Raw genomic sequence first — 23,407 nt, forward strand, 5'->3', positions numbered from 1 at the left:
ACCTGTGCTTCATGTAAGAAGCTGAAGGGAACTGAGGGGCATGACTGAGGAAGAGCATAGGGAGAGCGGGTTATGCACTTTATGTTTTCTGGGTGATTGTGGGAAAAATATAATAGCGAGGGTCATTTTCCTTAGCATTTCGAGCAATTTGAGTTATGTGTAAGTGTTCTTTTGTGTATTTTTAATCATCTCTAGACTTACTTAAACATTAGGCTCAGTGAACTTTTTTCATTTCCATTTAGAAATACATGTTTCTAAAACATCAGTGTGTATCTCATTAAATTGTAATCCATTTTAGCTAATTAAGTCTTCATAAAACATGAAGATCTCCATATTGATAAATCTTAAATTCCAGAAAGGGATGAGAGCAGCAGGAGGGAAGGGAGGGAAGACAGGGAAGGGGAGGGGAGAGGAGGAGAGGGGAGAGAGGAGAAAGAAAAGGGAGGGGAGGGAGAGGAGGTAAGGGGGGCAGACAAAAAGTAACAAACTGGAAATACCTTTGAAATGCAGGACAGTTAAAGGCCCCTGACTTATTTTGAATGAGATTGAAGAATTTAAACATGAACTTTTGACAAGAAAACTAATAGATTCTAGGCACTTACAGCTTGTTTCCAAACAAAAACCTTAAAAGACTAAAAGAAAAAAATAGATACTTGTTAAGAGCATTTATATCAGAAATTTGATGTTTTAGTGACAGACAAATTTTACCTTCAGCAAACTGATCATTTTTCTTTCTAAAAGAAGAAAGAGAAGTGTGACATTTTATTCTCAATACTTGAGTTCTATTCATCTAGAACTTAAAGAAGCTAATTATGGATAAGTAGCAATACAAGACTATAATATTGAAAGACAGCAGTGACTTTTTTCCCCCTGAGATTGAATATAGTGTAAGGATGGCTTACAAGGTAATTTCCAATAGTGTTGGTGACCTGAGAATGGAACTGACTTTATGCCAGCAAGGCTGTATTAGTGTAGTTTGGAAAGTGATGCTCTCTGCTAACCCTGCGTTTGTACTGATGCTCTGTCCTCCCTTGTTACTTGGGTCTTTGATCCCTTCTCACTTAGCTGGATTGGTGTCTAGACCTAGACAGTGAACATGGCAAGTCTAGGGCAAGGCAAGGTCTAATTGAGCTCATCATCCCTAACAAGCAGTTGCTTCAAAAGAACTGAAGTTCTATTTAACTCAGTCTCTATGCATGTAGAATAAACACCTTCTTCCATTTGGCCTTGGAAGTTAAATGGGTATGATATATGCCTTAGACTCTAAGGCCAGTTTTCTCCCATCTTCGATGAATTCTAAAGTCAACAAAGCTTGGATTAGATTTTCCTGAATATTGTAATCCAGTATTTTCTACACATCTATCTTTTTTGTTTAGTAGATGCTAGAAATTAACTTATTATCATATATTAAGAAATCAAATTTCTGACATCACAGACATAATTTCTATGAGATGGAATTAAGAAACAATGTCCACTGACATATATAAAATGTGTGTGTGGGGTGGGTGTGTGTGTGTGCACACACGTGCACACACAACGTGCACTATGGCCATAATAATACTGCATCTTAAATTATCTTTAGCCATAGCTTAGAATAAAACTTATCAACACCTTGACTGCAAATCCCAGGTCCAACTACAGTTTCTCTGATGCAGACAGGTGGCAGGCTCTGAAATGAGGCTCATCCTCACTGGACCAGCTGATCCCCATGCTCCTGCTAGGGTAGAAGACAGAAGACTCAGCAAAGACTCAACTGTACAAATGCACTGCTAGTCTCTATGTGACTCCACTCTGAAGATGCTTTGTATCCACCCCCCCTAAATTTTCATAACCAAACATAGCATCAGGAAACAGTGAAAAAAAAAAACTCCCAAGAGGGAATCGAGTGGGAAATAAACATTTTCAATAATTAATAGCAACCCTGGAACACAGATGTTGGGACAGTGGTTCAAGGATACTTCATTTGGGTCAACAACACTTTAATTCAATAGAATAGGATTCTAATAGGCTCTGTTCTCTGAGCTTACATGCATGTATGTATTCTGAGAGAAAATCATCATTCTTGGTTTGCATGACTTAATTATTAGTAAATATCTCAAAGTATAATCTTAGATGATCTTCCAACATCTTTCTAAACATATGTATTCAAGAGTCCAGTTACCTGGCATTGTGTATGTACCATGGCTTCTCTTTTTCTGTGTTGAGGCCTGCTCCATTTATCATACTTTTATGTAACGCCACTGACCTACAAAAGGTTGCTATAATCAAAGCTTCAAGGAGAACAGTGGCAGTTGGTAATTGAAAATGAAAATGGCACTGAATGTCCCAGACTCTATTTCAGCATCTTTTATCTCCTGCTAGGAGCCCTGAAATATACCTCTTGTTTATGTTCCAAGCAGTACCAATCAAAATGGGGGAAGGTCAGGCATGCTGGAATAAATATAGAATAGAGGTGTTTGGTTTTTATCAGATTCTATTGTCTATGTGGAATGGACTCATTTCTCTGGGACACTCAGTTGCATTGCTCAGCAGGATAGAAGCCATTCAGATAACGCCAGTGTCACACTCACGTCAGAATAACAAATGTCTGTTCTTCTCCCCTTCCTGAATACACATACAGACTTGCACACTTGAGCAGATACACAGATGTACATGCAAGGTCATCAAAGCATGTCGGTGCACATACACAGATAAATTCAAGTCCCATTCAACACATGCAGGCACACATCACGCACACTAATGTCAATAAATGAGTACATCCACCAAAGTCAGAGATGTTGAGAGCAAATCAAATAAACAATGCCTCTCTGTGTTCCAGAAATGTAATAGGTAGAGCTCAAACTTTGACAGTAGCTGTGTTTTTGTCTGCTTTGGATCTCAAACCACTTATTGCATAGGATGCTAATGTGTGCTAACATCCTGTCATAGCTTGAGATGTCACAGAAGTCATATTGGATAATGAGGTTAAAAGCATAGGCCTAGGGCAAACAATTTAAAAGCTTAATGTTTTCTGGTTGGCTTTTTGAACTTTGCTTTGCTCAACATGGCCTTTCTTGGCCTTCCTAGCTCTTAACGGTATCTCATATCCTATTTCATTTTTGCTGAGCATTGCTTAATAGACCACTATCTGACCTGCTCACTAGGCATTTCTCTAGGGGTTATTACCATTGGATGTCTCAGGAATTCTCTTACTCCTTCCACCCTGTCACTAGATCTAGATCCCATCAAAAGCAAGAACCCAGAGAAGAATGTCAAGGAAGTCATATGTCAGTAGAATTAGGCCCCCTAATTTTCATTCTGTGGTGATAACTTCTTACCAAATATAACATTAATGCTATAAATTCTTCAACTCTGACTGAATTCCTGAGAGTGGGATAAGGGTCAGGCACTTTATAGTGACTTTATTAACAAAACAAAAACACAAAACAAACACCACCACCACCCAAACCCCATGGTTTTATGAACTGGTGAAATGGGGTAAGAAGTTATTCAAAAAAAATTCAGTGACTATCCAGCATACCTCTTTGTCACAAGACTGTGCCTTGTTCAGTCCCTGGTGTCTTTCTTGTCCTTCTAATGGCAGTTTGTGTATCTTTGGGGTGTGAAGTACAGAAATCCTGGGCACTCTCTTAATGACACGCTTTGATAAACTTGTGCTGCTAATTTAGCATTTCCCAGATTGCCAGTCTCTTCCTTCCTGGTTAGTATGATGTGTGTTCTGTGTAATATGTTTACGTCATAGACAGGAGATCCCTCCCTGTGCTCCCTATTCTTTCTGGTTCTATAACCTCCCTGAAATTTGTTTCAAGGATGTTGGAAACTGTCCCTTCCATAGACATTGACTATTAACTAATCCTGTTTTGCTTTGTTTTCCTGAGAATACTTCTGATTTCAAATGCAAATTGGGAAGATTTTGTTGGGTATGGGAATTTAAGTTGGAGACATTTTTCCTTTATTCCCTAGATGTTACACCGTTTCTCTACTTCTGTGTTTATTGCAAGCTCACATACAAATCTTAACTTTGCTATTTTAAGTCTAATAGGCCTTTTCTTAACTAGACAATTTTTACAGTTTTTATCCTTGATTTTCAGCAATTTCACAATGACTGATCTGAGTAAATTTTCTTTTGCTTTAAGTTTGCTCGTTGTTATCACACCCTTGATAGAATATCAAAGCATCGTACCACCCATTAATTTCAGCAAACCAACATCTGTTCTTTCTTAAAATATTAGTTTTGCCCATTAAAGGAAGATTACAAAAATTGTACGTTCTCTCTCAACAGTTGGGCTGGATTAGCTCTCATATCTCAATACTCAGTGGGTGGGCTAGACTATGTCTGACAGGGCTCCTGGCCACTCTGTGTTTTCTCCTGATTCCGCTTTAAGCTTACTGTTCTTCAGCTGAGCGGACCTGCCATCAAATTCAACTATTTAATTGACATCTGGTTTTACAGTGGCTACTTTTCTGAGGAACCTTTTGGCCATGCAAACTACTCAGCTCAGAGCCCAAGTTCATTCCCATTTTGTCTGTAACACCTTATTTTAATTCTCCTAGTTTTCAGTGACCTGTTATAGCAGTTTTATTATGCCAGGTTAAGTTTTTCATTGTAGAGTGAAGACTGTACTTAAAAACTTTGAGGATAATTTGAGAGTCCGAATGGTTTTATATTCCTCCAGAGATGATTTATTTTTGCTTCCAACATGTAGGAGAACATAATAGAGAAATGTAATCCAAGGTAACCCAAGAAAGAAGTGTTTGGGGTTTTTTAAGTTATTTATCAAAAGTGTAAATGTGTGTGTGTGTGTGTGTGTGTGTGTGTGTGTGTGTGTGTGTGTGTGTGTGTGTGTGCGTATGTGCATGCGTGTGCCTCTTACACATTCTAGGCAAGTGTTCTACTGCTTCGCTATCTTCCCAGCCCTGGAATTAATTTTTACTTAAAAGTTGATCTGTGCTACAGAAAACCTGAGGCACTTAGCAGAATCTTTTTTACTTGCTGAACCCTAAGGACTTCCACCAACCCTCAGGGCATTTGGAGTGCCCGTTCAATCATTGGTGCTAGAATGTCAGCCTACCGCTCTGTTCCTCATGGAGTCTGTGCCCCATTCGTAGCTCACTGGTTCCTTAAAATAATTCCTGTCAGCAATCTACCTCGTGCTTCTAGAGATTCTTGATAGAGGGTCATCTGCATCTGCCAAGCCAGGCAGAAACCTTGTATCGTCGTCATCGTCGTCGTCGTCATGATCATCATCATCATTTGCATTTCTTTCATAATTTTAAAACGGAATCATCTTTTCACTAGAATGTAGGACATTATTTCTTAATGAGCTCTTGCATCTCTTGTAATTTTTCTACTGGATTATTGACCTATATTTCTAATTTTAGAAGTTTTTTAATACTACTAATTGCCTATAATTTAAAAATTCAAGTATTTTTTTCTCTTTCAAAATACTTTAAGCTCCATCCCAAAGCTTGTTGTGTTTATGATATCAATTATTTTCCTTATTTATTCTTTGCTTTCAGTCTTACGGGGTAAACTGCTCATGATGATTCCACCCTTAAGGGGTACATCACTGGTTTCTTCTGCACTGAAGTATAAGAAAGTGTGTTAATGAGCAAATTCAAAGTGCTAAACTTCCTGGAAGTTTCAGAATTAGAGTGTGATATTATGCTGACAGGTTCAGCTGGAAGTTCAGGGTTTATTTCCCGTGTTCCAATTCCATCCTCAGACATTACTAGAAGAACTCAAGCAGTGTTACAGGACGGTTGCTCTTGAAGAATTTTCTTCCTGTGTTATCCTTCTTCTGTGCCGGCTCATCTAACTTTGTACCATCAGTTTTACCGAAGAATGATATCTCCCCAATTCCTCCATCTACTTCACACTCCCTGTCTTACACCCAACACAAAAGTCTGTTCAGCATCTTCAGTTAAATGAGCCTTAACTCATTCTGCAAATTCTAAAATGACTTTCTTCTTCTTCACCCACTTCCACTTGTGTTTATATCTTCAAGTTCTGACCACCCAGGCTACGTGCTCAGTCATGTCTAAGACATATTTCTTGACTGTCAGCATCAGTAAATGGCTGCTGGGATTACAGACTGTACCAATGAAAGTCTCCCTCAGAAAATGGGAGCTTTTGCTTCAACCCCACTTGGCACAGTGAGCTTAACACATCCTCCCCGCCCAGGATGTCCTCCTGTAAAATGATTTCCCCTTTTATAAAATGCATAGAAATAAAACTTCACATATTTTTATTTGTAGCATTTTTATCTTATTTATACATGCCCTTGTTATTCGTGTTGGGAAAACATACTAGGTATTTAAGCTTTGAGAGATCAATTGTCCTTCTGAAGATCTGGAAATGTGAACAGCCCTCTCCCTGCAACAGTTAAGGAGGTTGTGTAAGCCTAGTGTGGTGGCCTGCTCCTTTAATCTAAGCACCAGTCAGGAAGACCTCTGAATTGGAAGCCAGCCTGGTCTGAGTGAGTTCTAGGACAGCCATTCCTATACAGAGAAACCCTGGTGATTTGGTGACGGGAGGTGGGTGGGTGAGGTTGTTTTATTTAGGTTGAAGGGAGGTTATAACTTGAACCTCAGTGAATTGATGCCTTTCTTTCTGAGGGTCAAATAGAAAACAGCTCACAACACAAGCTGGCAGCAGGCTAGACACTCAGCACTCTAGAGAGACAGCCTTGTTGTACACCTGTAGTTTAACAAGGAAAACTCTTCCTGTGAGGAAAAGGGAACTTTGAACTTTGAGACAAGCCTAAGGCAAGATCAGACTTTTTTTTTTAAGTCTCTGTTCTCTCTCTCTCTCTCTCTCTCTCTCTCTCTCTCTCTCTCTCTCTCTCTCTCTCTCTCTCTGTGAGTGTGTGTGTGTGTGTGTGTGTGTCCCTGCCCCTACCAGTCCTTTCCTCCTTCCATCTCCTGTCTGCTCTCCCCTCTCTTTCCCTCCATTTTTCCTCTCCCTATGTCTCCCTTCCTCCCTCTTTCCTCTGTCTCTCTCTCTCTCTCTCTCTCTCCCACTCTTTCCCTACCCCTTCCTTCCCATTCCTCTGTCTTCCTCCCTCCCTATATTTAAATAGTACTTTGGGTTGATTAGAGCACATTCTTTCTCTTATCCTACTACAGTTCTATTTTGAGAAACTCTGTGTGTGCACGTGATTATCTCACAAATTAAAGAGAACTCAGGAGACAGCTCTGGGATATTCAAGCATCTCAACCCACGACTTCCTCCTGTAACACACTCTGCAAAAAGAAGTTAAATCCTCAGAGTATTTTGAACTTTAAGAGGGCAGTGGAGGGTGAGAGCAGATTGGCAGCAGGGCTGAGCTGATTCTCTGGTAATCAGGACTCTTGCTTTCCTTCCTTCAGCTCAGGGCGAGGAAGCACCTGCTGTGTTTGCTGAAAGCCAAGGTTCCAGCGAGGCAGAAAACACTTCAGGTCCTGATGGTGAGTCTAAGCTGCCTGTGCTCAACTGTGGTTCTGTGGTATTTTGTACACATGTAATCTAGGATGAAGGGGATGATTTGATCTAGCGATCAACATATTTGGTTAGAACAAAGTCAATTTCAAAAGCCAAATTCTACCTAGAAAATCATGAAAATGGAAGCCTTTAACACACACACACACTCACACACACACACACACACACACACACACTCACACACACACACACACACACACACACGTGTGTGTGTGTGCACACAAATTTTAACATAGCACACATGGTTTAAATATTCCTTAGTATATGGAGGTCATGGTGAGTCATTCCAAGGTCAGACTGCAATCTACCTGGCCTGCCCTTAACCCTGTTGCCCAGGCATCCCAGAGCTATCCATTGAGCTTGGGTTAAGATTCTTTTCATATCCTCAACTGCTAGCCTCTGAGGCTTTGGCCAGACACACAATGACTCTTTCAGAGCACCTCAAAAATAAACCTATTTAAGTAGATGCCCTCCAAATCAGAGTCAAATAAAGATCCCGGCATCATGAACTTATTAACATTCTGTCTCCTATACACCTATGCTAAGAACATTCAGGAATGTCATTATTTATATTAGAATAATACCTGTTTCAGCAGGCATGATTCTACTGGGCCATTAAGGTTTGCGCTTTAAATATTAAAGGTTCTTTTCCAGGTTAATGAGAGAGGCATGCTGAGACATATTTAGGTAAGAGAAGCTGGGGTAAGACAGGTGGCAGCAGCCCACAAAATGGGTAATGCTTTCTGTAGACTTTTGAAGGCAGGGGTCAGTGAGCTTGACAGAGCTCAGTGAATGTGTATTAGATAAGACAGGAGACAGTAACTCTGGTTACTTGGGGCCTGGGAAGGAAGAGAAACTCCAGGGGAGAGTTGCGAATCCCTGCAGCAACAGTAGATCTCACAGCTAAGAAAACTAATCCATAGGCCATAAACTATACAAAGTGATATGTGTCTTTTTATGTTTGGAGATACATAACATTCTAAAGTTACCCTTACTTGTGGTCTACTATGCTATGGTTCTATAGGCAGACACAGCTTATAATGTCTAGGTCAGGTTAATAATATTCATCTTCGACATTACTCATTTCTTTACGGTAAAAACTCAAATTCCGTTTAACTCTTTGAAATGGAAATCTACCTTCTCATCTGCACACCTCCTCTGCAAGCCTACACAGCTTCTCAATCTTACCTAACTGCAGTGCAGAAGCCATCGCCGAGCCCCTCTCAGTGTGTCTAATCTCTGGTATCCACTGCCTTCCACTCCATTTCTTTGAGATGATTAATCACTTGCCTTTCTGTATCCAGTCCATTTCTTTAATATAACCTCTAGTTCCACACATGTCACAATTGACAGGATTTTCCTGTAATGGCAACTAGTATTCCAGTACATATATGTGCCACATTTTCTTTATCTACCTATAAATTCCTTAATATTTACTCTTGTGGATATTGTGTTGCCAAGAAGTCTTTCAACATATTGATTTTGTTTCCTTCAGAAATATGCTCAGTAATTGGGATATCAGACCATATGGTAGGTTTTTCTCCCCATGAAACTTCCATTCTTTTTTCTATAATGACTATACTATTTTAAATTCACACTGACAGTTTGCAAGGCTTCTTCAAACCCTTGCCAACTTTTTTTTTTTTTTATCATTTCCATTGTTTTGATAGTCACAATTTCTACTGTAGAGAAATGATATCTTTGTGTAATTTTACTTCAATATTCCCGTTGGTCATTTTTTGAGAAATGTTTGCCCATTAGATTTGTTGCCCATGTGTAAAGTAGGTCACATGTTCCCTTGCTAATGTTTCTGTACTTCATTCTATTCTGGCTATCAACCCTTTTTCAGTGATTTAACTTACTGAGACTCTCTCCCATATGGTGTCTGTCTTAGTTATGGTTTTATTGTTGTGAACAGACACCATGACCAAGGCAAGTCCTATAAAAGAAAAACATTTTTGGGGAGCTGGCTTACAAGTTCAGAGGTTCAATCCATTATCATCAAGGTTAGAGTATGGCATTGTCTAGGCAGGTATGGCGAGGAGGAAATGAAAGTTATTCATCTTGACCTGAAGGCTGCCAGAAGACTGACTTACAGGCAGCTATGAGTAGAGTCTGGAAGCCCACCCATACAGTGACATGCTTCCTTCAACATGACAACACCTGTTCCAACGGCGTCACACTTCCTAATAGTTCCACTCCTGGGCCACCATATTTAAGCCACTGCACAGTCTCTTTACCCCATCAATACTTTTTTTCTGCACAAGAGCCTTCCAATTTGATGAAATCCCATTTGTTTACTTTTGCTTTTATTTCCTGTGCTTTTTTTGAGGTCTTTGCCAAAAATCCTTGCCCTTGCCAAAGTCCTGAGGTATTTGCCCTGTTTTCCTCCCACAGTTTCATGTCTTCTATAAGTCTTTAATCTTCCTGTAGTTGATTTGTGTAGCTGATGAAACAGGAGTCTAGTTTTGCTCTTCTGCCTGTAGCCATCCAACACTTATGCAGCACCCAGTGAAAAGATTGTCTTTTGTCTAGCACATGTTCATAGTACCTCCTAGGCTCTCTAATAACTCACATGTCTGTTTTAAAGTACAAACCTGATGGTTTGATCATTTCCATTTTGGAGTATGTTTAATATCTCTTTTGTTCTTCTGCTCAGGATCCTTTGGCGATTGGTGATTTCTGTAGCTACACATAACATTTTTCCCCACTGTGTGAATAGTATCATTACACTTTTGATATGGAACATAGGGATGGTACAAATACATTTTTTTTTTACTTTTGTGTGTGTGTGTGTGTGTGTGTGCTGCTTACTTTCTTTTGTCAATGTTTTATAGTTAAGTTTCCTCAAAGAGAGAATTAATTCTTTACATCTATTTAAGACAAGTCACTATGGGCATATAGCAATGCTATACATTTTTGTAGCCACTGTTATACTGTTATATGTTACTGTTATATATACTGTTATATGTTATATGTTTGCTGAATTTAGTTATTGGTTCTACTATAGAGGAGTCTCTGGCATTTCCTAGAAATAAAATCAAATTCTGTATAAACATGGGCAACTTTTCACTTTCAGGAGCCTTTATTCTACTTTTTGCCTAAGGATCTGGACAATTTTCAGAGCTCTATCAAATGAAAGTAGAGGGAGTATGGGACTCTTATTTCACATATTAGGCAGAAAGCTTGTCAGTCAGGCTATTATCATTGATATTTATATGTTGTGTTTACACAGTTTGTCCAGCACTTTTTTTTTATCAGATTCCTTATTGGCTTCGATTGACATAACTGATGGATCTCATTTGCATACATTGAACCATCGTTCCCTTCCTGGGATAAATCCACTTGTCTGAATGTAAAATCTCTTAACTGTGTAATTAGATTTGGTTCCCAAGTTTTGTTCATAATTTTACATTTGTGTTTACTGAGGCGATTGATCTGTAGTGTTCTCTTTCTCCTGTCCTCCCTTTTCACTCTGTATAGTGAGGAGGGAAAGGAGGAAGGGGAAAAGGAGGAGGATCACCAGGCTGTTTAATGAAAGTGATGGCAGCTTTATGAAATGAGTTTGGAAGAATTTTTTTCTCTACTTTTTGGAATAACTTCTATGAATTGATATGAGTTCTTTAAATGTTCCCTTCAATGACCAAAACTCAGAACTACTAACGTCAGTAGCACTAAGGGGGTAGTACAGAAATTTTTATTATTGATGCAATCTCTCTTCTTGTCATTGATCTTTCCTATTTCTTTATGACTCAGTCTTGAGAATGTGCAGTCATTTGACATACAGTTGTTATATAACCATTCACGGTCTTCTGTATTCATCACTTATATTGACTCCCTTTAAATCTGATTTTATTATTCTCTTTCCTTAAGTTAGCTGAGGGTCAATTATTTTATCCTTCTAAAGAAGTGTTTAATGTTTGCATTGTTTGATTATCTTTTTATTCATGTTGGTTTGGTTTGATGTTGTTTTCTAGATCCTTGATATTCATGGATAGGTTGTTTACAATATTTCCAATTTCCTCTTATAATTGAATTAGTTCCTATAAACTTCCCTTTTAATGTTATGGCCATTGCATCTGCTAGGTTTTAGTATGTTATCTACATTTTTATTTGTTTCAGTCTATTTCAGTGGCCAATTTTATTTATATATCTACAGATTGTTAACAATATAATTTACATCCAAAAAATACATTGGGCTTTTCTGTATGACATATGTCCTGAAGAGCATTCTGTGTGCCTTTAGAAAATGGAGCATTCTGTGGATGACTGCTAGAGCCTGGGTCTAGCGTGCAATTTAACCCTCTTTTTGCTTGGGATATTTGCTTTAGATGAATGTATGGTTATTCCTGATTCCTTTTGGCACCTTTTAGCATGGAATATTTCAGTCCATCTCTTTGTTCTCAGTCTATACATGCCTTGAGTTTTAAAGTGAGTGTTGTCAAGCCATTATGTGGTTTGGCTATGCATTTTATCCCAATCAGTTACTATGATGTCTAGTTAAAAAATTAATTCATTTACATCCAAGGTAATTATTGGTAGGTAATCTCTTAATTCAGCCCTTATATAAATCATTTCTAGTCTTCTTGTTCTTCCATTCTTCATCTTACCTTTGGTTTGCTTTACAATTCTTTTCATCACACTCAATACAACACAAAAAATCATTTGAAGTAATACTGTAGAGAACAGAATCAAAGGGGCAAACAAATATTCAGAGTTGATGAAGTGTGGTGACACACACTTGTATTCTCAGCTCTTTAGAAGCAAAGGCAAAGACGAGTTCAAAGTCATCCTCAGCTACATAACATGTTTAGTCCATTCTGGACTACATAAGATGCTGTTTTGAAAAATGGGAGAAGTGACATGAAAGCAAGAGTAATTCTGAGCTTTTGAAATTCTAATTCTCTGTCTTGGTTAATAGTTATTTCTTAGCCTATTGGTCTGGCAATCATTAGCTTCTGGAGATTTCTTTGTAAAAGTACTCTTATCTGCCATGTTTCCACTGCTAACTAGTTTGATTTACCTGTAAATCAGTGCATATATTTTACAGATACCTATTCTTCTTACTTGATAATTCTTTCAGTCTGAAAGGTTCCTTTGCATTTCTGTAGCGCACTCTCACACGCTGTCTTGACTTCAGTTTGGTGATGCTTCTGTTAGTCCTTGATTACTAATGGGGATATTTGCTGGACATAGTGTCTCTTCCCATCAGCCCTACAGAGACTATATTCCACTTTCTCCTGACCTGTATGATACACTGAGCAACCTGCTTCCAGATGACTTGGGGCACCTGTAAACTTTATTTGCTTCTTTTCTCTTACAGCTTTGAGAATATCTTTATCACTTACCTTAAGTCATAACATACATTTGAAAGACAGACCAGATTAAATTTCATTGGTGACCCTGGGCCTTGCTATATATAAATGTTGTTCATGAAGAAAGAATTCTATAGTTGAATAATTTCTACTCCTTTGGTACTATTCTTGGACTCCAATTACCCAAATATTTGTTCTTTTTCTAATAGTGTCCCAAAGACAAATTATTTGCCTTCCTCATTTTCAGTTCTGCATCTCATGGGAGCAGGAATTCTAGCTCACTAATGGTTCTCTTCCACTAATCTCCCAATGCCTTCTATTGTGATTTTAATTTGCTAAGCAAATTTTTTAGCTCAGATTTAGGGGGAGATTTTTTTTAAAAAAATTCCTTTTCTCTTTGTAGCATTTCCGTTTTCTTTTCTCCTGAAAACAAGTGTTTCTTTTCTTCTTAAAACAAGTGTTTACATTTCCAGAGAGTTCTCCTGTACTAGTCGGTTCCAGACATCTATTTTGGGCATGAAGTAAGGTCCCAGTTTCCTCAAAACACTTGATAACATGGCAGGCCATTCCAGTTTCAACCAGTGAGTTCCTGCCCAGCTTTGTCAGTAGCCATCTTCCCAAACAGGAGAAGCAGGCTGCGTGTCCCCTGGTTTCTCTTCCACCCTGTATCTAAGTCCTGGGTGGCTCCCAGGTCAAGGTCTATGGGGAGTAGTATGTATTGTTTCAGCCAAAATTTGTCCAAATATACACTCGATTTTATTGTTCATAATGAAATTGTGTCCGTCCCGATAAGCATGTCTCTGTTATACACAGTCACAGCTTGTTGTAAAGTGCCAGGGCAGGGCTCAGACTGACTTCAGAAAAAATTCACTGTTGATAGTCTCGCCTTTAGCTCCAATGTCACATTTGTGGCCAGTAACGCTGCCAAGAGTAGCACAACATTGGGGTAGCTCCAAGGCACACACGAATATGATTGCTTGTTGGTGAAGTGGAATTGTGGCAACAGATTGCTGCGACCAGCCCAAGCTATGAGAGACACTTTAGAAGTCTAGTACCCCATGTCTTTACCTTGCCCTGGAGATCTTCCAGAGGCTGTTGGTAGCCAAGCCTGGGAGTAGGAGGAATTAACAATTTCTGTGTTAGGTTTTATCCAGGAATTTGGCCCTGGGCTGTTAAAACCCATCAATTAGTACCCTCAGCAATTTGTTCCTATAGCACATTTAGTTGAGATGGTATTGAATACAGCAGTCCTTACTCATGCTAAGCTGAGATGTGCCTATGTCTCATGGTAACAAGAGGCTATACAGTCAAGTACATCAAGGAACGACATCTCAGTTGGTATTGGCCAAAGCACAGGGTGCAGTCTATTCCTGGTACCCAGATAATGCTGAAACTCTGTTAACTGGCTTGTTAAAGCTGCATTACCTGAGATTTGAGATACATAGTACAAACAGTCCCTCGGCTATCAAGGCTGGCACTAGGCTGGGTCACATACAAGGCTACAGAGATTTTCATAGCCACAGCAAGAGAGCATCTGTGCTGTAGGCTGCCAAAGCTGTATCCAAACTGGAATCTGTTCTTGGAACATACACGCCTCTTCCTAATGTTAGAAGTGGGCTATCAGGCTTTGAGCTGTGGCAGGCATTCTACCAGGTCTTGTATCAAAGTGCCGCGGGAGTGTTAATGCTGCATGCTAGCTTGCTTAAAAACCTTTCTTCCAGGAGGTTGAGCCTTATTCTTTACTCAGCCACCATAGACTTAAGGAAGCATTGTGGAGGCAGTTAACTACCAAACCTAATTTAATTTCAATGGTTCAGGCTCTGGGTCTCCCTAGTACCTAGGGGGCACAGGTCTTTCTCCAGCACCACATTTCACTGTGGCTAGCTTTGTTCTAGGGTCCAGGTTTAAGACTGGGACTCAATTACGTATCCCTCTTTTATGTCAGCAACATCTCCCCATCTAGGGCTCAATGTTTAGAGTAAGGGGAAGGATGCCACAGGCAAGTCTTTACCTGTTGCCTGGTCACTGTGTCTTCTCATTTTGTTACACTAGAATGAGAGCATGACATCTGTCACCCATTTATTGCTAGTGGTAATTCTGCTGATCCATGTAGCTTGGTAGTTGCCCTCTTCTTCCTTTATGGCCACATAAGCAAGTGTCCTCCCTGAAGTGGCTTGCCGAGTCAAAGAGGATGAGCTTCCCCAATGGAGGAGGAACAATTTTCCATCAAGGGTAGACTGCACTGCATGCCTAGAACTTCCAAACAAATTCTCTTGTTGTTACCCATCATCATGGTCTCTCGCTAATCTACTCGGTTCCTAAAAAGCTAGTCTATTAGCTGTTAAACTCCAACTGTTACTGAAAAGACAAACACCAAAACTTGTCAGTCAGTCACCATCTTCTCTAGCTTTGAGTGTTTTTTCAGGAAAAGAAAAAAAAAAAGTAAATTCCTTTGAGTTAAAATCAATTAGGAAATAATTCAGCCATAAGGGCAAGTATCATGGCATTAAATAAAGTTTTTTTTTTCCATCTTTATTAACTTGGATATTTCTTATTTACATTTCGATTGTTATTCCCCTTTCAGGTTTCCTGGCCAACATCCCCCTAACCCCTAACCCTCCCCTTCTTTATGGGTGTTCCCCTCCCTATCCTCTCCCCATTACCGCCCTCCCCCAACAATCACATTCACTGGGGGTTCAGTCTTGGCAGGACAAAGGACTTCCCCTTCCACTGGTGCTCTTACTAGGCTATTCATTGCTACCTATGAGGTTGGAGCAGAGGGTCAGTCCATGTATAGTCTTCGGAGAACCATATTTTTTAATAGGGTTATTTGTCCCCCTGCAGTCTAACTTCTTGAGTTCTTTGTATATTTTAGATATAAGCCCTCTATCAGTTGTAGGATTGGTAAAGATATTCTCCCAATCTGTTCATTGCCATTTTCTCCTAACAACAGTGTCCATTGCCTTACAGAAGATTTGCAGTTTTATGAGATCCCATTTGTCGATTCTTGATCTTAGAGCATAAGCCATTGGTGTTTTGTTCAGGAAATTTTCTCCAGGGCCCATGTGTTCGAGATTCTTCCCCACTTTTTCTTCTATGGTTTGAGTATATCTGGTTTGATGTGGAGGTCCTTGATCCACTTGGACTTAAACTTTCTACAGGGTGATAAGCATGGATCAATCTGCATTCTTCTACATGCTGACCTCCAGTTGAACCAGCACCATTTGCTGAAAATGCTATCTTTTTCCATTGGATGGGTTTGGCTCCTTTGTCAAAAATCAAGTGACTATAGGTGTGTGGGTTCATTTCTGGGTCTTCAGTTCTATTACACTGTTCTATCTGTCTGTCTCTGTACCAATACCATGGAGTTTTTATCACTATTGCTCTGTAATACTGCTTGAGTTCAGGGATAGTGATTCCCCCAGAAGTCCTTTTATTGTTGAGGATAGTTTTAGCTATCCTGGGTTTTTTGTTATTCCAGATGAATTTGCAAATTGTTCTGTCTGACTCTCTGACGAATTGGATTGGTATTTTGATGGGGATTGCATTGAATCTGTAGATTGCTTTTGGTAAAATGGCCATTTTTACTATATTAATCCTGCCAATCCATGAGCATGGGAGATCTTTCCATCTTCTGAGATCTTCTTCAATTTCTTTCTTCAGAGGCTTGAAGTTCTTATCATACAGATCTTTCACTTGTATGGCTAAAGTCACACCGAGGTATTTTATATTATTTGGGACTATTATGAAGGGTGTCGTTTCTCTAATTTCTTTCTCGGCTTGTTTCTCTTTTGTGTAGAGGAAGGCTACTAATTTATTTGAGTTAATTTTATACCCAGCCACTTTGCTGAAGGTGTTTATCAGGTTTAGTAGTTCTCTGATGGAACTTTTAGGATCACTTAAATATACTATCATATCATCTGCAAATAGTGATATTTTGACTTCTTCTTTTCCAATCTGTATTCTGTTGATCTCCTTTTGTTGTCTGATTGCTCTGGCTAGAACTTCAAGAACTATATTGAATAAGTAGGGAGAGAGTGGGCAGCCTTGTCTAGTCCCTGATTTTAGTGGGATTGCTTCAAGTTTCTCTCCATTTAGTTTAATGTTAGCTACTGGTTTGCTGTATATGGCTTTTACTATGTTTAGGTATGGGCCTTGAATTCCTATTCTTTCCAGGACTTTTATCATGAAGGGGTGTTGAATTTTGTCAAATGCTTTCTCAGCATCTAATGAAATGATCTTGTGGTTCTTATCTTTTAGTTTGTTTATATAATGGATCACGTTGATGGTTTTCCTTATATTAAACCATCCCTGCATGCCTGGGATGAAGCCTACTTGATCATGATGGATGATTGTTTTGATGTGTTCTTGGATTCAGTTTGTCAGAATTTTATTGAGTATTTTTGCGTCGATATTCATAAGGGAAATTGGTCCAAAGTTCTCTTTCTTTGTTGGGTCTTTGTGTGGTTTAGGTATAAGAGTAATTGTGGCTTCATAGAAGGAATTCGGTAGCACTCCATCTGTTTCAATTTTGTGGAATAGTTTGGATAGTATTGGTATGAGGTCTTCTAAGAAGGTCTGATAGAATTCTGCACTGAACCCATCTGGACCTGAGCTCTTTTTGGTTGGGAGGCCTTTAATGACTGCTTCTATTTCTTTAGGAGTTATGGGGTTGTTTAAATGGTTCATCTGTTCCTGATTTAACTTTGGTACCTGGTATCTGTCTAGTAAGTTGTCCATTTCCTGCAGATTTTCAAGTTGTGTTGAATATAGGCTTTTGTAGTAAGATCTGATGATTTTTTGAATTTCCTCTGACTCTGTAGTTATGTCTCCCTTTTCATTTCTGATTCTGTTAATTTGGACACACTGTCTGTGTCCTCTTGTTAGTCTGGCTAAGGGTTTATCTATCTTGTTGATTTTCTCAAAGAACCAACTTTTGGTTATGTTAATTCTTCGTATAGTCCTTTTTGTTTCTACTTGGTTGATTTCAGCTCTGAGTTTGATTATTTCCTGCCTTGTACTCCTCCTGGGTGTATTTGCTTCTTTTTGTTCTAGAGCTTTTAGGTGTGCTGTCAAGCTGCTGATATATGCTCTCTCCTGTTTCTTTCTGCAGGCACTCAGAGCTATGAGTGTTCCTCTTAACACAACTTTCATTGTGTCCCATAAGTTTGAGTATGTTGTACCTTCATTTTCATTAAATTCTAAGAAGTCTTTCATTTCTTTCTTTATTTCTTCCTTGAGCAGGTTATCATTGAGTAGAGCATTGTTCAATTTCCATGTATATGTGGGCATTCTTCTCTTATTGTTGTTAAAGACCAGCTTTAGCCTGTGGTGGTCTGATAGGACGCATGGGATTATTTCTATCTTTCTGTATCTATTGAGGCCTGTTTCATGACCAATTATATGGTCAATTTTGGAGAAACTACCATGAGGTGGTGAGAAGAAGGTGTATCCTTTTATTTTAGGATAGCATGTTCTATAAATATCTCTTAAGTCGATTTGGTTCATGACTTCTCTTAGTCTGTCTATGTCTCTGTTTAATTTCTGTTTCCATGATCTGTCCACTGATGAGAGTGGGGCTTTGAAATCTCCTACTATTATTGTGTGAGGTGCAATGTGTGCTTTGAGCTTTAGTAAGGTTTCTTTTATGTATGTAGGTGCCCTTGTATTTGGAGCATAGATATTTAGGATTGAGAGTTCATCTTGTTGGTTTTTTTCTTTGATGAATATGAAGTGTCCTTATCTTTCTTGATGACTTTTGGTTGAAAATCGATTTTATTCGATATTAGAATGGCTACTCCAGCTTGCTTCTTCAGACCATTTGCTTGGAAAGTTGTTTTCCAGCCTTTCACTCTGAGGTAGTGTCTGTCTTTGTCTCTGAGGTGTGTTTCTTGTAGGCAGCAGAATGCAGTGTCCTCTTTACATATCCAGTTTGTTAATCTATGTCTTTTTATTGGGGAGTTAAGTCCATTGATGTTGAGAGATATTAAGGAATAGTGATTGTTGCTTCCTGTTATGTTCGTATGTGGATGTGAGATTATGTTTGTGTGCTTTTCTTCTCTTTGTTTTGTTGCCAAGATGATTAGTTTCTTGTTTTTCTAGGGTGTAGCTTGCCTCCTTATGTTGGGCTTTACCATTTAATATCCTTTGTAGGTTAGGGCTGGATATATAGAAAGATATTGTGTAAATTTGGTTTTGTCATGGAATATCTTGGTTGCTCCATCTATGTTAATTGAGACTTTTACTGGATACAGTAACCTGGGCTGGCATGTGTGTTCTCTTAGGGTCTGTATGACATCTGTCCAGGATCTGGCTTTCATAGTCTCTGGTGCGAAGTCTGGTGTGATTCTGATAGGTCTGCCTTTATATGTCACTTGACATTTTTCCCTTACTGCTTTTAATATTCTTTCTTTGTTTTGTGCATTTGGTGTTTTGACTATTATGTGATGGGAGGAGTTTCTTTTCTGGTCCAATCTATTTGGAGTTTTGTAGGCTTCTTGTATGTTTATGGGCATCTCTTTCTTTAGGTTAGGAAAGTTTTCTTGTATGGTTTTGTTGAAGATATTTACTGGTCCTTTGAGCTAGGAGTCTTCACTCTCTTCTATACCTATTATCCTTAGGTTTGATCTCACTGAGTCCTGGATTTCCTGTATGTTTTGGACCAGTAGCTTTTTCCATTTTACATTACCTTTGACAGTCGATGATTTCTATGGAATCTTCTGCTCCTGAGATTCTCTCATCTCATCTCTTGCATTCTGTTGGTAATGCTTATATCTACGGCTCCTTGTCTCTTCCTTTGGTTTTCTATTTCCAGGGTTTTCTCCCTTTGTGCTTTCTTTATTGCTTCTATTTCCATTTTTAATTCCTTTACCTGTTTGTGTTTTCCTGGAATTCTTTCAGGGATTTTTGTGATTCCTCTTTATAGGCTTCTACTTGTTTATTTATGTTTTTCTGCATCCTCTAAAGGAGTTCTTTATGTCTTTCTTGAAGTCCTTCATCATCGCGATCAAATGTGATTTTAAATCTAGATTTTGCTTTTCTGGTGTGTTTGGATATTCAGTGTTTGCTTTGGTGGGAGAATTGGGCTCTGATGATAACATGTAGTCTTGGTTTCTGTTGCTTGGGTTCCTGTGCTTGCCTCTCGCCATCAGGTTGTCTCTGGTGTTACCTTGTTTTGCTATTTCTGACAGTGGCTAGACCGTCCTATAGGCCTGTGTGTCAAGAGTGCTGTAGACCTGTTTTCCTGTTTTCTTTCAGCCAGTTATGGGAACAGAGTGTTCTGCTTTCAGGCGTGTAGTCTTTCCTGTCTACTGATCTTCAGCTGTTCCTGTGGGCCTGTGTCTTGTGTCCACCAGGCTGGTCACTTGGAGCAGAGAAGTTGGTCTTACCTCTGGTCCCTGACCTGAAGTTGCTCCTGGCGGCCTGCGTTTGAGCTCTCCACAAGGGCGGCAACCAGAAGGGCCTGCCCTGCCTTTTGTTGGGCCCCTATGCACAAGGGTCCCAGATGGCATTAGGTGTTTTCCTCTAGAGTCAGAAATGTGGGCAGAGTGTAGTCTCTTCTGGCTTCCCAGGCATGTCTGCCCCTCTGAAGATTTAGCTCTCTCTCCCACAGGATTTGGGTGCAGGGAGCTATTGACAGGGTCCCTTCAGATCCGGGTGGTGTCTGGACCGCAGGGCTAAATAAAGCTTCTTATAGCAGCTATTTCTCCACCCTATAGGCTTGCCATTACTGGAACTGTCTCCCTTAATTTTTATTCCTCTACTCATGACCATTCATTATCCAGAAGATGCCCCAGACCCACCAACCTGACAATGGAGTTCAGTTAAACTAGAACCAGCTCCAGCCTGCCCCTAAAAATATAAAATGATTTCTTATCACTTCTTTACAAACAGGTTCTGTAGATGTTCAGCCCCATATACTGATCCTTGGAAAACAACAAAGTGATATGTAAAATCTCGAGTCTATGTCCTAGATGCAGTAGAGACCTGTAGACTCTGAAGGCTTAGCAAGAACTTCTTTAATATGATAAAACTTTACTTTTACAAAGAGCTATTTTATCATGGAATGTTTTTTATAGAACATACAGTAATAGGCTGTAGACCAGGTGTCTTTTGACTAGAAGGAATAGAAAACAAGCATTTCACCATGCTTACTTCTGTATGTTCTACTTTGAGGGGGGCATTTACAGAAACACATATGTCAGGTTGAACAGAACATAAATGCTTCTCTTGCTGACAGAACTATTGCATCTGGCCAGTTTACAGATGAAGTTTGAAATGAATTGACAAATAATTAGTAAATCAGTGCAGTTTTCAGATAAGAAAAGAGATATCACCATTTTAAGCCTGGAAGCGTGAGAGGGGTCATTGGATGCTATCCAAGGATATCATTCTTTGAAGCATCCATGTACTGTGGGACCAGCACCCACCATTATTCCATTATTTTACTCTTTCATGTTCTGGAAAAAAGAAAAAAATTTAGTTGTTAGTTTTATTCAAAGAGCAGACACTTCCCAAGTAAGTAATGTTATTATAGTGATAGTATTAGCCAGATCTGCCAGTGAATGCAGGCAAGAGGGATCTGTTCAGTTCTCAAAGTGGAAGGCATCAATTCAGTATTTGGAGGTGGGTATTAGAAGAAAGCTAACTAGAAGTATTAGGTGTCTTTCATTGGCTTCTTGCGAGTTGGAAAGGAGACGAGGTGATGGCCACCAGCACTGGTCCTGGACATTTGAACTAAAGATTATATTTGTTTGCCAGGGATTTGGAGTCAGAGTTTCACAGTTAATGATCTTTCATTGGCTGTTTCCCCTATCTGTTGCTAGGAACTCAACCCATGACTCAGCGTTAGACTCAGCACTCTTACCAACCGAGCTAAATTCCCAGTCAGCCACTGTCCACTTCTTTATTTATTTTCTTTGATTACAGTATGGACTTGGATACTAAAAAATCTCATTAAACTTGCTGACCCTTGGAAATTTCCAGAGTGAGTGCTTTGGGCCACTTTTGGAGAATGGCAATAATTATACATTTTATGTTTATGTAAATGTTCACAAAGAAGGAACACAAGTAAAAGACACACATGTTGCTTTGCTTTTCTATCTCATGGCGGCTACTAGCTGTCAGACCCACTGGCAAATCTGCAGGAACTGTTTTGAATTCTGAAATTGAAAAACACAACAAACCAACCAGGTCTATTGACCTTGCCACTGTGGAGGGAACAGTGTACCTCTCTGCATGTCAATGGTCTGGTTTTCTTTGTTTTCTTTCTTGGTTTTCCTAGATATCTATTGGGGTCTTTGAATTTATCTATTTAAGGATGGTAATAAATACACTCAAATTGCCAAACCACAAATCTTGCATGAAATGACAGCTCATCCAAGAGGAGAATGAATTCTAACCTCCTGGTCCCAATGTCATGAATAAATGAAAACAGAAAAGACATAAGACAGGAAATTGGAACATTTTCAAACAATAGTGGCAATTTTCATGTGTTTAACAGTTTAGGTTTGATAATGGTTTAACTCTTTCTGTTTATAGTTGACATGAACAGTCAGGTGGATGGTGTAAATGAGACGACAGAGAGTCTGCAGGAAGATCTCCAATAGGTAAGTTACCCGGATGGAGGGATTTTTCAATTCATGAGCTAACCACTAGGATTAATTTGCAAACAAGATGCTGTATTTATCTTTGCTTTTCAGCTCCCAGAATGTAGCTTGGGCTTGACTTTTGAGATCTTTAAACCTAATAACAGGGTGTTTAGAAGAAAGATTACCTCATGGAAGCTTGTCATCCTTAAGTAGAAAGAACAAGCTGTAGCAAGCATAATTAAATCACGGAACACCTTAGATTTCCTCACTTGGACAAGAATAGTGTTTTCCTATCAGTCTTACCCCTTGACTCCTAGGGTGATCTCATTACTTCAGTAACTCCAGCTGATTCCAGAAGCATCATTTTTCCAGGAACACCACACTGTGTTGTTTGGTATATCTGCTTTTTATGTGTCTCACTAAATCTTTACCTGAAAGAATATATAAAGACATATAAATATGTCTTGGCAGAAAAATAGGTGCCCTAGGTGGCACACTGCTTCCTGAAGACATGTGCATCTGTATAGACATTCCTAGAGTTCAATGAGCCCAAGGCAACTACCAGGAAAATAAAGCTACGGTAACCAGACCACACAGTCTAAATCATATCTAGAGTGATTAATAATCTATTAGCTTTTCCATGATGTTCCTAACCCTAGAAAGGGTTGTGGGAAAGGTGGGAAAATCTGAAGATAAAGAAGTTAGCCTTACTATTAACTAAATGTTAAAAACACCACAGAACAATGAATTCTGAAACAGTGAGGGTAGAACACAGGTTAGTCATGGTTGCCCTTCTACTCCCTGGTTCCTCTTGGTCTCTGCATCCTGCAGGAAGACCACCTCACGTCATTCTTGGGCTCTAATCAGATAATGGAATGAAAGTTCTAATGACAATAGGTGAGAACCTATCTATCATTGTCATGCTCATCATGAACGCTATGCAGCTGCAAATTATATATACTATTTTTATACCACAAAATTGTTTTTAAAGAATATACATTTATCTAAACATAAACTCA

At 39.2% G+C, this 23,407-nt stretch overlaps 1 protein-coding gene across 1 annotated transcript in view; it reads left to right on the plus strand.

Annotated features, from left to right (window-relative positions):
* The window catches only part of Macrod2 (mono-ADP ribosylhydrolase 2), a 2,209,545-nt gene that overhangs the window by 2,180,396 nt on the left and 5,742 nt on the right, over positions 1–23,407 (plus strand). Inside the window, exons 19-20 of the mRNA XM_032902613.1 lie at positions 7,372–7,449; positions 22,339–22,406. Of these exons, the coding sequence (XP_032758504.1) occupies positions 7,372–7,449; positions 22,339–22,406 (146 nt within the window). The remainder of the gene's footprint in view (positions 1–7,371; positions 7,450–22,338; positions 22,407–23,407) is intronic.

The sequence above is a fragment of the Rattus rattus genome, chromosome 5 (assembly GCF_011064425.1).
Source record: "Rattus rattus isolate New Zealand chromosome 5, Rrattus_CSIRO_v1, whole genome shotgun sequence".
Taxonomy (NCBI): domain Eukaryota; kingdom Metazoa; phylum Chordata; class Mammalia; order Rodentia; family Muridae; genus Rattus; species Rattus rattus.